This window comes from Parasteatoda tepidariorum, chromosome 4 (genome assembly GCF_043381705.1).
Source record: "Parasteatoda tepidariorum isolate YZ-2023 chromosome 4, CAS_Ptep_4.0, whole genome shotgun sequence".
Classification (NCBI taxonomy): Eukaryota; Metazoa; Arthropoda; class Arachnida; order Araneae; family Theridiidae; genus Parasteatoda; species Parasteatoda tepidariorum.
The window spans coordinates 22,756,343-22,769,804 of NC_092207.1; the positions used below are offsets into that span (position 1 = coordinate 22,756,343).

Here is a 13,462-nt window from a genome sequence, read left to right on the forward strand (position 1 = left end):
CAAAAGTTCAAAAAGGTATTTTGCAAGAATTGTAGACCTTGGCATTCATCCGAATATCCCAGTTGTGTAGTGCCTGTAAGAGGTACCTAACTTTTATTGATATACTTGAGAGATTTTGCACCAACTAAGAAAATTAAAGATTTTAATTGTGACCATTTTTTCAAATTTTTAATGGCACACTGTTAGAATTTTGATTCTAAAATTACGGTAAAAGAACCGGCAGCAGTATGTGCATCCAATTAACCATAAAGTTTACGCTTTGGAGCATTTCTTTGGAACATTTCTTTAGCTTTACGTGTTTGAAACAGTTTTCAATTGGTATGGTTAAAAAATCTAGAATTAAGACTAAACTGTTTTGAAAACTATACTGTATTGTTTTCTTTTGAAACCATTTACAACTAGCATGATTTTAAAATCGCAAAAATTAAATTAAACTGGACATTGGAGTTAGGTTATGTTAAGCTTTTCACTAAGTATTGGACATAAGAATTGGGTTGTGGGTGAATTGTATTTCGTCAGGTTAACCATGAAGTGTGACTTAGTTAGTTATAGGTAATTAAAAAAATTTTTTGCATTTTTAATACATATTTTAAATACATTTAAATACATTTTTTTACAATTCAATTTCTCAGAAACTATGCGACCGATTTCGCCTAAATTTTGTACTTTACCACGTAAAATTATGTAAAAAAAACTGTATATCTTACAATTCAAAATTTTTTTCGCTATTATTAAATAAAATAATGAAACATAATAAATATTTAATATAAGTTATTTTTTACATGGAATTATCTTTGGATAAACAAATTTTATAATTATGTGCACAAAAATTTTTCAATTCGTTAAAAAATGTTCTCAAGATGTGGCAAAATACGTAAAAATTAATATTAACAAACATTAATCCAAACTTTGGACCTCTCTCTCGACAAAGCCATTGAAAGTCTGTTTATTTATTTATTTATTTTTTTAATTTTATTTATTTATTATTTTTTGCGCACTGTAAACAGCTGCATGAACAAAGTGGCTTCATCTATAAGATGTTCACCTCATGCTTATTACTATAAGATTATTAGTCATCCGCTGTTGTATTAGATTTCCGATGATGGAAAATAAATTTATGAATTCGTAGTCCTTTTTATTTGGTTTAGCTTCTTTTTTTTCGAAGAACGTGCGCACGATTCTTATTGGCTGTGAGCCTAGTTAGCGCGAAAAAAATTCTGGTTGCTTAACCATATTAGGGGAAAACTGACAAAAACGATTTTTCTCACAGCTGACAGTTTAAATATCATTTTTTTAAAGGTTGTTTGATTGCTTTAGCGGAATATGGTAAAATAACAATTAAATTGTTATTTAACCACTTTTTTCGAGAATTTTCTAACATGTGCTGCTCCACGAAACGTCTTGTTTTTGCTGCTAAATTGCTGAAAACAGATTTAAAACATTTCCAACAAAACTTACGTTGCCTCAAACTATTATTCAAGAGCTTTTCACAGGAAAATAATAAAAAAATTTCATCACAGAATGATTGGAATTCTCCCCATACATGTGCTATAAAATGCGCAAAAATGAAAAAACACGAGCATTACTAGATAAGTTATAGTGTTTTCTGTGCATCTAAAGTGCGTATTCTTCTTCAAATTTGTTTGCAATTAAATATTTCCTTTTTATTATTATTTATTATTTTCAGGTGATGTCATCATTAATCTAGACAGTAACCAGAAAATCCTTCCTGGTGGTATTTTGACTATAGACCAAGGAGCAGATGTTAAATTTTATTGCATCAGCAATGGCATTGCAGATTATCCGTCTTGGACTACAACTGTTCCCGACCAATTACTTTCATTTAGTAAGAAATAACCTTCAAATCTAAACTTTTAAGCTAAAATTTAGGAGAAAAAAAATTAGCAGAATTTCAAAAGTTCAAAAAGGTATTTAATAATAAATGGTAGGTACTTGATTTACCTCGCACTAGACCTGCACGATGGGCTATTGGCAACGGTCTGGGAAACATCCCTGAGGATGATCCGAAGACATGCCATCGCAGTTTTGATTCTCTGCGGAGGGGATGCCTCCCCTGCTTTGGTATCCCGATGACCTGCACGCGAAGTCGAGCACTTCACGGTAGAACAGTTTAACGAGGGCCCATACCGCACACCCTCGGTCCCTACGCATGCTGATCAAAGTGGTCACCCTTACTGACCGTGTCTTTACGATCAGTCAACTGCGGGACTTTAATAATAAATAAAAGAGATAGTAGAAATTCGCATGTAACACTTTATATTGATCACCAATTGAAAGAATACTTCAATTTTTTTTTATCCCCTGTTTAGTCCTTCAAAATCATAATTTTGCTTTTCGTTAGAATGCTACTTTTGAAGGTTGGCATTCTCGGTACCTGCATCCACTAATCTACGAAATTTGGCAAAAAAAATTAATGCTGTAGAATTAAATCGAACCTCGTCATCTTTACCTTAAGTGTCTTAATTTTTTTAAATTTATAATTTAACGCTTAGCTCTCCAATTACAAATAGAAGAAGAGAAAATTGCACAGAAGTAAAGTCTGTGACAATTTCATTTTTACATCTAACATTTTATATAATCTTGACGTTTTTGTTACATATATGTAGTGCAAAATGAGCTTAGATTATTAATAAACTATTTTTCAATATGTTTTTAAAGCGTATGAACTTTTTAATTAATTACAATTAATTTAATTAATTATTTTTTTGATTAATTTATTCATTAAATTAATTAATTTTTAATAAATTAAAAAATTCTTTTAGGATGGTCTAGATTTTTTCAACAGTTAATGAGTTATTATCAATTTTATATACTTTTTTCCTACAACTATGAAAAAGCGAACAAAGATTTGTATAATATGCTCGCAAGCTGTCACATTAAAATAAATCCCTTTTTGGCAATTTAAAAAGCAGAAAGTAATATTACAAATTAATTTCTTTTTCAGATTATGAATAACGTCATACTTGATAAATACAGAACTTTATTTTTGGAACTAAAATCACATTCCATAAAGAATAAAAATTTTCAATTTTTTTTTATTAAATTAATATCAGTTACAAAAGTCGTAAATGTTTTGTTTTTTTTCTAGCGAATACTAAATCGGAATTGTAATATTTGAGTCAAATATATTTCGATCAAGCATTTTACGACTGAAAAATTAATATGCATACAATGGTGGTTAAAGTTCGTGATCTTGAATAAGAGCTTGATAAAAATCTTAAATTATTGATTCATTCAATCACTGGTTTAAGAGCTGCGATGGCTCAAAGGATAGAGCGTTCGCCTTCCAATGAGGTGAACCGGGGTTCGATCCCGGCGATGGCTGGTCGATACGAATTCGGTATCCGGCTTGCACAGACCACAGTGCTGACGTGAAATATCCTCAGTGGTAGACGGATCATTGGTTAGAGTCCCCTTGCCATTAGGCTAACCGTGGGAGGTTCTCGTGGTCTTCCTCAAAATGTAACGCAAGTGCGGGTTAGCTCCATCAAAAAGTACTCCACGAAGGGAAATTGCTCCCAATACTTGGTCCAAAAGTTTCCTTGTCTTCTGGATTGGGTTCAAAATTACAAGGCTACGGAGTTGAACATTAGTAGTCGTGAACCCAAAAAATTGGGTCTCCTGTTCAACGACGGTTATAAAAATAAAACAAATAACTGGTTTAAGAAGCCGCGATGGCTCAGGGGATAGAGCGTTCGCCTTCCAGTGAGGCGAACCGGGTTCAAATCACAGTCGATACGAATTCCGAATCCGGCTTGTACCGACCACAGTGATGACGTGAAATATCCTCAGTGGTAGACGGATCATGGGTTAGAGTCTCCTTGCCGTCAGGCTAACCGTGGGAGGTTCTCGTGGTCTCCCACTCCATGTAACGCAAATGCGGGTTAGTTCCATCAAGAAGTCCTCCACGAATGCAAATTTCTCCCAATACTTGATCCAGTAGTTCCCTTGTCTTCCGTATTGGGTTCAAAATTACTAGGCTACGGGGTTGAACATTAGTAGTCGTAAACCCATAAAATTGGGTCGGCTTTTCAATGACGGTTATAAAAATTATAAAATAGAACCACTGGTTTAAAATCTAGACTGATTAATTTAATTACCTTTGCAGAATCACTTGATCAATCGGATGGATATGATACATATTTAAATACTCTGTCAATTCACAATGCAAGTCCACGGCATAACGGATTTTATAGATGCTCCGTTTCAGGGAATAGAGCACGTGAGATTCAGATATGTATTCATGGTGAGTATAGCTCTCTTGTTTCATCAAAATGCACTAATTAACTTATTGTAAGGATGTATAGTGTTAATTTCTAAAGAAAAAACTGTAAATTGATAGAAAAACAATAATCTTTTTTAAAAAAAAAAATAATAATGAATGCAACAAAGCATTGTAACCTAAGGGTTGCCGAAATTTTTAGAAACCTTTTTCATGATAAAGCAAAGCAGTGAAAATATTTTTAGAACAACTGGGATTCAATTATTAAATTGTTTTAAATTATCGAATGTCAATTGAATGTTATCAAATGTTGTCCGAAGCAAAAAAAAATATATATATAGTCAATGAGTTTCATCTATTTCATATTCTCTATTTAGAGCCTATCATATCATCTATCAGAGCTTATCATATCATCTATTTAGAGTCTCATATCATCTATCAGAACTTATCATCTATTTAGAGCCTACCAATCGCTATAATTTTTGCTACCCTTGAGAAAACATTTTGCATTTTGCGGGCCCAAATTAACATTTTCATTCTGTAGTTAGCCTAGGTAAAAGAATCGTTAGAATCCCAAATATCTAGCTGTATTATGGAAATAAGTATAATTTGGTTTTTAAATTTTGAATCTCATTAGAAAAAAATGAACAATTCAATATTTTTTCACTTTTTTTGAAATTTAATAATATTTTTTCATATTGCATTAAGCTAGAAATTATACATTTAAATGCTCCTCTAAACATATCATCTAAAGATGTTTAAATGAATCTTATTTTCTACTTCCATATTTTTATTCATCTAACATTTTTTTTCTTCTCTTTTGACTAGCTACTGATTTTTTTAATATTTCATTTATATTTCGGAATAGAAAACAAGATTTGCAAATTTCAATTCTAAAAACAAACTTTTAAAAAAAAATGAAACTTTATAACTTTTAAAATAAATTTCTAACCAACCGCGAGGGGCTTAGGCCATTCGTCCCAGCTTTATGACGACTCTGTTCAATGGTACAAGAGTAGACATCGTCGGCACGGCACCAAACAACATTACGGGTTCTAGTTAAACTGATGAAATGATGCAAACTAAGTCAAAAATGGAATAAAATAAAATTTAGATAACTGTGTTTAAATCAGGACAACAAGATTAAATTTAGTACTAAACCAAATTATTACATCCAGTGTCTTTAAGATAGTGCATGTCTCCAAGTCACTTTAACCCCTTCCTTCTCGCTCCCGTGAAAATGAGGGAGTGAGGTTTCGCCCTCCATTTCTCGTTCCCGTGATATTGACGGGTTGGAGTGTTCAGTAGTAACTCGCCAATAAGAATAAAACTAATTCATTTCTTTTGCCCAGAAAACATTTAATTATTCATTTTACACACCAGATGGCAGTACCAGGATATTTTTAAGGTAATTGTAGATAGTTAGTTTATTTTAAACTAGATGTCAGCACTAATCAAGTGCGTAATACAAATACAAAAGCCAAAAAAATAGGCACTTTTATGACCGTTTTCTTGAAAATTAACCGATCGTTAAGGGGTTAAAAGTATTTTCAAATACTTGTGTACAATACAAATGTTTTTATAAATAATATTTTTTAGTTAGAAATTTAATTTTTTACCTATTATTTTTATAAATTAACGCTTTCTTCTTTGGTTAATCTTTTAGCCAAGTGCAAAATGTTTGATGAGAGCGAAGAGTTCAATATTCATTATGACAATAAGCAAGAGATCAATAGCAGTGTACTGTTCACTTGCAAAAACTCTAATACGAAATTAGAAGGTCCGAATCTGCTAACTTGTTTGTCAAATGGGGAATGGTCTGGACATCCTCCCAGATGTGTTTGTAAGTCGCCAAATACATGCAAATTTACTAGTTTATACTTGTATTTACCTTGAATCTACCGTCAAATGAGGATACTTTAGCCAGTTTTAAATTCGTAGTAAGAATTTCACTTACTTCTGAAACAGTTAGTGAGAAAATATAAATTCTAAACTTGATTTTGCGTTTGACGAATTTATAAATAATGTTTAAATATATTTTTATGCTTTCCTCTTTCAATAAAAACTCAAAAACATTGTGGGTCAACCCAGGTAAAATTTTCCAACAGATGTTTTTTATTGAAAACTGTCTCTAAAGTCGTATTCTTAAAAACTTCTTGGATGTTTCCTTAGAGGGTGTGAATTGAGCAAATATGCTCCTTAGAACAGCTGTAAAAAAATTATTATATTTGTTACTTTTACAAATTATATGTATACTGGACATTTGTTAAATTGTTAGATTCTCGTAATAAAAGTTTAGTAGATAACAATAATAAAGGAGAACGCATATGTTATTTTAAACTATTGAATTTACTTAAATGACGATTGATAAACATTAATATTTTTTTACTTCAAACAATAAAAGTGGATTGAAGGGAATTTATTTACACTGCTTTACAATTACTAAGGAGCAATTACCTTTTCAAAAAAATTTATTATAGACATTGATTGAAGAAATAAAACTAAGTACATTAGACAATGTGCATTTATTATAATGCAAAAAGGTACAAATATTATCACATCGAAAAATAATAAAATTAAATATAAAATATATGCTTAGACGATTTCCAAACAATCACGAAAAATCAGTCTTCTTGCCAGAATCAAACATGTATGATTATCTCAGTAAGATGTATGATTACCTCTGCCACTAATGCATGTTTTGATATCTATCTGTAGTTTATAAACTGTCCACTAAAGGATCAAGGTGCTCTTGGGGGATATTGTCCGATACCTCTTTCAAGGCGGTTGTCAACTCTTTCACTGTTGGGGAAGGAGCGTTCTTTGCGAAACACGCCTGCCAAGGGCATTCCAGACAGGCTCTATAGGATTCAGGCCTTGGGAGTAGGCACGCCATTGCATACGGACAATATCTTCACTTTCTAGTGAGACCGATACCTCAGCGTTCTTGTGTGGCTGTGCATTTTTGTTTCTAAACAGAAATTCTGGACCTTTCACACCCCTATAAAGACGAACATGATCCTGAATATAATCTCTCTGTAATACCGCTGGGATGTAGCGCTATCTCGCTCAAAATGTGAAGCGATGTTCCGCCATTGTGCAATGCCTGGCCACACAGGCACGCCTGGGCCATACCGATACCGTGCATAAGCCTATTGCTGTGCACAGCGTGTTCCCCTTTTTCTCCACGCTAAGGGATAGCCAGAATCACTTGCCATAGTGAATTTGGATTTGTCGGACGACATTACTCTGGACCACTGCTAGTTACCCCAACCAATACGTTCCTTACACCAACGCAGTCTTTCTCGACGAGGGCATAGTTAAAGCAGGATGCATCAAATAGGTTTCTTTGCCTACGAACTAACTTGATTTAATCACCATGAGTTTGTTCTGGCAGAAACTTGTGGTTGCAATGTCTGCAGCTATCTTACTAGGTGTGACATTTCTGTTTCTTTTTGACACTAGGAATACATATCGATCCTGTTGAGGTGTTGTGTTCCTACCACGACCACTGGCATGCTTTCCCATAGCATCTCCAGCTTCAGCGCCTTTTTTTAATCGGGAGATGAAACTTTTTGACAAAAGCATTACTGTGGCCCTAGTGGTGACATTTTATCCTGCTTCCAGTTGTCCAACTACTAGCCCACGATCGTAAGAATTTAGGTGATGTCTTGCTGATATTTGCACTTTGTTGCAATACCACCTTGAATTTCACAGGAATAAGCTCAACAACCTGCTACGCCATATTGTTTAAACACCTAACAGCATGAGTTTTCGAATGAATGAAGAGATTGTGGGGTATACAGATTAGCCCTTTATACAGATAACGAGACCAGCTCTACCACGTCTTCTGAGCTTGATTTTACGGTTATTGGTGGTTGAACGTTACTTAACATAAATGAGTTGTTCCTTAACAATTATCTAGCAGTGTAATTAAAAACTGATTCAAAGAAGTATAAAAATATTAAAAGACCCATACACAGTGAATTCTCTCTATTACGAAATCGACTGAGAGAAAATTTCACCATCAAGAAAAATTGCATTTACACATATTTTTTAGTTTTTTCCCAGTTATTCATGTAAATTCTACTAAATTTTTAGTCGGTGTGATAATTTCAAAAGTATATAATCATTGCTCTTAATAAAAATTATTAAAATCATTTATCATTTTGGTATAGAAAAATTTATAGAGAATAAATTGACGCATTAACGTTTATTCATTGCTTGAAAATTTCCTTGATTTTACAATTGCTTTGCATTTCATGATGTCAAATCACATTTTAAGATTAAGTACAAATTAAATCTTATAAATTGGCTTAAACCTTAGTTGGTTTAAATATTGAGATGTGTGAAATTCTAAAATTTCAAGACGGCCATCACCAGCTGGTCACCAGTTGTGTAAAGTATTTAATAAAAAATAATTTTAATTTTAAAATAGGTCCCTCCCGTTTATTTTGTGTCGTGGCATTATGCATTAAAAATGATACATTAAATGATTTTCAGCTAAAGGATGTCCACAATTGCCAGAAACTGGCACCATGCTGATCACATATAGTCCGGAGGATCGAGCGAGAGGCAGCACAGCAACTTTTCATTGCTTCCAGCCCAGTGTGCGAAAGGGAAACTCTTTCATTAAGTGTCTACCGAACGGTGAATGGTCAGGCGTGGTACCAACCTGCACGTGTAAGTTTTCTTCTTACTAATAATTAAAATCTTATTGCATTTCACACTCCTGACATGCAAATACACAGAGATATTTATTTAAATTAGATTTCAGAGCATTTTATGAAAGTGAAATATTTGTTCTAGTTTAAAGTTTTGCTGCACAGTTTAGCATTAATGAAATTTTTCTACTCAAATTTAATTTATTTATTTAGTTCTTTTTTTTTTCAAAGTTGTTTATTTAGTGCTTTTACTTAAAGGCGGTTATTTAATTGTCAGTAGTTATAATGATGCAATTCAACCTATTTATCTTCTAACCCAACCGAAATCACTCTAAACATATTGCAGTCACGTTCCAAAAAATATGCCAGCGTTTTAAAACACCCATGTATTTTAAATTGCTCTAGCATAAACAATTTTCAGAAATTCTTTTTTTTTCTCTTCTTTTGACAGGAATTTTCTATAAAACTGTTAGATTTATTCTGAGAGATAATAAAAATTTCTTTGTTAGTCAAAGTTTCATTATGTGCCTTCCGAACGGTGAATGGTCAGGCTTGGTACCAGCCTGCAAGTGTAAGTTTTCTTCTTACTAATAATTAAAATCTTATTGCATTTTAAACTTTTGACATGCAAATACAATAAGATATTTATTTAAATTAGATTTTAGAACATTTTATTAACGTAACTACATCATAAAATATCTGTTCTAGTTTAAATTTTTACTGTACAGTTTAGCGTTAATAATATTTTTCTACTCAAATTTGTTTTTTTAAGTTCCTTTTCTTTCAAAATTGGAGTTTATTTAGTGCTTTTACTTAAGGCCAGTTATTTAATTGTCAGTAGTTATGCTACAATTCAACCTATTTATTTTCTTAACCCGCCCGAAATCACTCTAAACATATTGCAGTCACGTTTCAAAATATACCAGCGTTTTTAAACACCCATGTATTTTAAATTGCTCTAGCATAAACGATTTTCAGAAATTACGCCAATTCTTTTTCTCTTTTCTTTTTCTGACAGGAATTTTCTATAAAACTGTCAGATTTATTCTAAGAGATAATAAAAATTTATTTGGTAGTCAAAGTTGGGAAATTGATTATTATGATTCCAAGTAGTTTAAAATCATTCCTCTCGACGCTTCAAAAGTTAAACCTTTTTTTTTCTTAAACTAACAAGTTTTTCAAAAGTGCAAAACTGATGTTCCATATTGTTCCTAGTATGCAATCACACCAATGAAATTAATTAACATTATGACTCAATCATATTATCTAAGTTTTTGAAAAATATTTTGTTTTAAAGAAACTGACTTTTTTTATTTCAGCTGGTATTTTTCAGTGGTTTAAAAAAATTAAATAAAGACTTGCTTTTCCTGGCCTGGTTTAAATACGGCAACCTTGAGGCTCGTGAAACTGTAAATATCCTGTAACGGTTTCCATGGAATATCACAAACCTAGAAAACACAAGTATCTGAACTTGACATGCAATGGATTTTGAAGAGCATTTGACCTGAAAACGATTCAGGTCCCATTGTGTATCAGATTCTCTTTGATATTTAATGATTTTTCAAGGGCATGGTGTGGCTGGTATGGCATTAAAATTCAAAAATTGTCCAACGTCTACAAAAATTCATCTACCAATTGAGCGATTGTGTAGAAAAATAGACAAACGTATAACCTTTGGAATGATATAAATGAAAACAGTTGATTTCTTGCACCAGACCTTACTTTTGAAATTTTTCTCGTATCAAATAGACACCTTAGGTGTCCACTCGCAACTCCACACAGATAAATATATAAAACTAAACATACTATTGATAAACAGGCTAAACAGTGTTCTAAAATAAATTTGAACCAAAAGTAAGTAAATAAAAATATCGGTAAGAAGCTAACTGATTTACTTGAAGTCATGGTACCAGTGTTTCAAAAAAGTTCAATACTCGAAGAAAATAAGAGAGATTAAGAAAGAAAAAAAATTTATTAAAGCAATTCAAGCGAAATATTATGCATTACAGAAACCAGTTGGTTTAGGGCTACTACATGTTAGCAGCCTATATGCATTTTATTTTATAACCGTCGTTGAACAGCCGACCCAACTTTTTTGGATCTACGGCTACTAATATTCAACTCCGTAACCTTGTAATTTTGTACCCAATCCAGAAGACAAGGGAACTCCTGGATCAAGTATTGGGAGAAATTTTGCCTTCGTGAAGGACTTTTTGATGGAACTAATCCGGATTTGCGTTACATGGAGAGGAAGACCTCGAGAACCTCCCATGGTTAGCCAGATGGCAAAGGGATTCTATACCATGATCCGTCTACCACTGAGGATATTTCACGTCAACATTGTGGTCGGTGCAAGCTGGATGCGGAAGATCTGATCTTCTTCAGAAGAGAAATAAGGAGAAAATAATCGCATTTTGTCGAGATTCTTACCTTTTTATGTAATCATTTGAATGAATTTATATAATTGTACTCTTAGTTACCCCTTTTCCATGACATTTGGTCACACTTAAAACTACACTTCTGTACTACATTTTCCATTACTATAATGTTGTGAGAGTGCCAAACTCATACATTGGTCGAAAGTTTATAAATATAAATGTTATACAATGAATGTGAACAATTTTGCACTTAAGTTTCTTATTTACTTTAAATAACATAATTGTTTTTACATTATTTGAAAAAGACTTTAATTTCAGACTTAGATATTGTCTTTTCTTTTTTTAGTGCCCAGTTGCCAGATGGAGAAGCTATTTGAACACGTTCCAGAAAATGTTGTGCCCAACATGATAAACGTCACCAACGGGACTCTGCCATACGGTTTTGAGCTGCAACTCACTTGTGAAGGTGATCTGAGATTAACTGAACCAGCCACTGCTAAGTGCGGTCGAAATGGGGACTGGGAGGTTCCTAAAGTTAGCTGTGAGTTTTATATAAAGTTTAATGTTTAGTAGTTGGTGCTATATTGAAAAACTTTTAAATAACCTTATTTATTTAATTTATTTATTATTTATTAATATTTATTTATTATTATTTATTTATTATTATTTATTTATTATTTTTTATTTATTATTATTTATTTATTTTTATTTATTTATTTTTATTTATTTATTATTTTAGTAATAAAACTTTAGCTGCGAGTGTTAGGGTGCTATTTTTTATATTCAGGGTACTCCATTGATGAAAGTGTTCCAACAGTTTATTTAATACAAGCCATAATTGAGCTCTCTAACGCACGATGCAATTATTTCATAAATGCACTTTAAAAAATTTCTTAGTTAAAATACGGACGGTGTCAGGCAGCAGCTGCCCACTACTGACCATAAGAGTATTATAGCTTTGACCGTAATTGGCTCCGTCAGTCAAGGGTCTTCAATTAGTGGTTTGCTAAAGTTCCTTCCTGAAAGATGTGGGCATTCGCCAGTTATTTCATAAGCAGTAAAATTCACGGCATGCAGCATTTTAAAGTGCTGCTGAAAAAATATTCGTGTCCGTTAATCTAAGAGATTTGGAATCTAAGAGATTTGTAATTTAAGAGATTTGGAATCTAAGAGATTAATCTAAGAGATTTGGAATCTAAGAGATTGACTGTGAATTTTAATGGGCAGAGACATTTTTTAATATTTCTTAAAGAGCAAAGATGATAATTTTTTTTACTGTGTGTTTTGTGAAAATTCGAAACCTTTCGCCTATTTCAAATAAAAAAGAAACTAACCGACCGAAACATAAAGAAAAATTCAGGTTATTCCTTCTGAAAGTTTGCCTTCTTCTACATTAAATGCACTAAGTTGGTTGGTTGGTTCTAATGCCACTTACCACACGGGCAAGCCTGCTTGGTGAAACCGAGCGAATTTAAGGCAGAGTGTGCCTTTCTTGATTTTCAGTGGCGCCATCTATGGCCAAGAATTCGACTTCTGCCACACTATGCATCGCACCCGCTTATAGGGCGGACCCATCCATTCATTCACAGATCGTAATTTTGACCTGAATCAGAGAACGATCGATCTCCAATCCAGTACCCCCAGAGTTATTGATTTGTTATGGGTACATGGAAGACTTTTGCCACTCGCCAGATTTAACGCCACTTTACTGCACGGGAAGTCTTCGACCGTCGGGGTTCGAACCCACGAACTCTCGGACATGGGCCCAGCTCCCTACCGACCAGGCTATCCTGGCCTTATGCACTAAGTAAATTCTTTAATGGAAAATGTATTTATCAATATAACGTAATATAATTTTCTTCCAGGTGTACCCGGGTGCACATCGATTCAAGTACCTGCAGATTCTAATCTAATAATTGATCCCGAAAGGGCCTTCTATAGATTCGGCGAATTTGTATCGTTATATTGTAATCCAGGACATGTTTTGAGTGCTGAAGTGGAAAGACTGATGTGTTTGAGAGACGGTTGGTCTGAAAACACCATACCGACATGCGTAGATCCATCTTCACTGACTGAAGTGGTATGAACAGAATCCAAACGTTGTATTTCCTTAAGATGCGTGTTAATGAAAAAGTATACATTTTTTCTTTTTTGTAAATAAAATTGCCAACTTAGAA

The 13,462-nt window shown here is 33.0% G+C and overlaps 1 protein-coding gene across 1 annotated transcript in view; it reads left to right on the forward strand.

Moving 5' to 3' along the window:
• Window positions 1-13,462, forward strand: part of LOC107456778 (sushi, von Willebrand factor type A, EGF and pentraxin domain-containing protein 1) — a gene marked incomplete in the record, with an annotated part of 48,712 nt that extends 35,250 nt beyond the window's left edge. Inside the window, 7 exon segments of the mRNA XM_071179522.1 lie at window positions 20-82; window positions 1,688-1,846; window positions 4,130-4,267; window positions 5,910-6,086; window positions 8,747-8,926; window positions 11,632-11,826; window positions 13,151-13,462. Of these exon segments, the coding sequence (XP_071035623.1) occupies window positions 20-82; window positions 1,688-1,846; window positions 4,130-4,267; window positions 5,910-6,086; window positions 8,747-8,926; window positions 11,632-11,826; window positions 13,151-13,371 (1,133 nt within the window).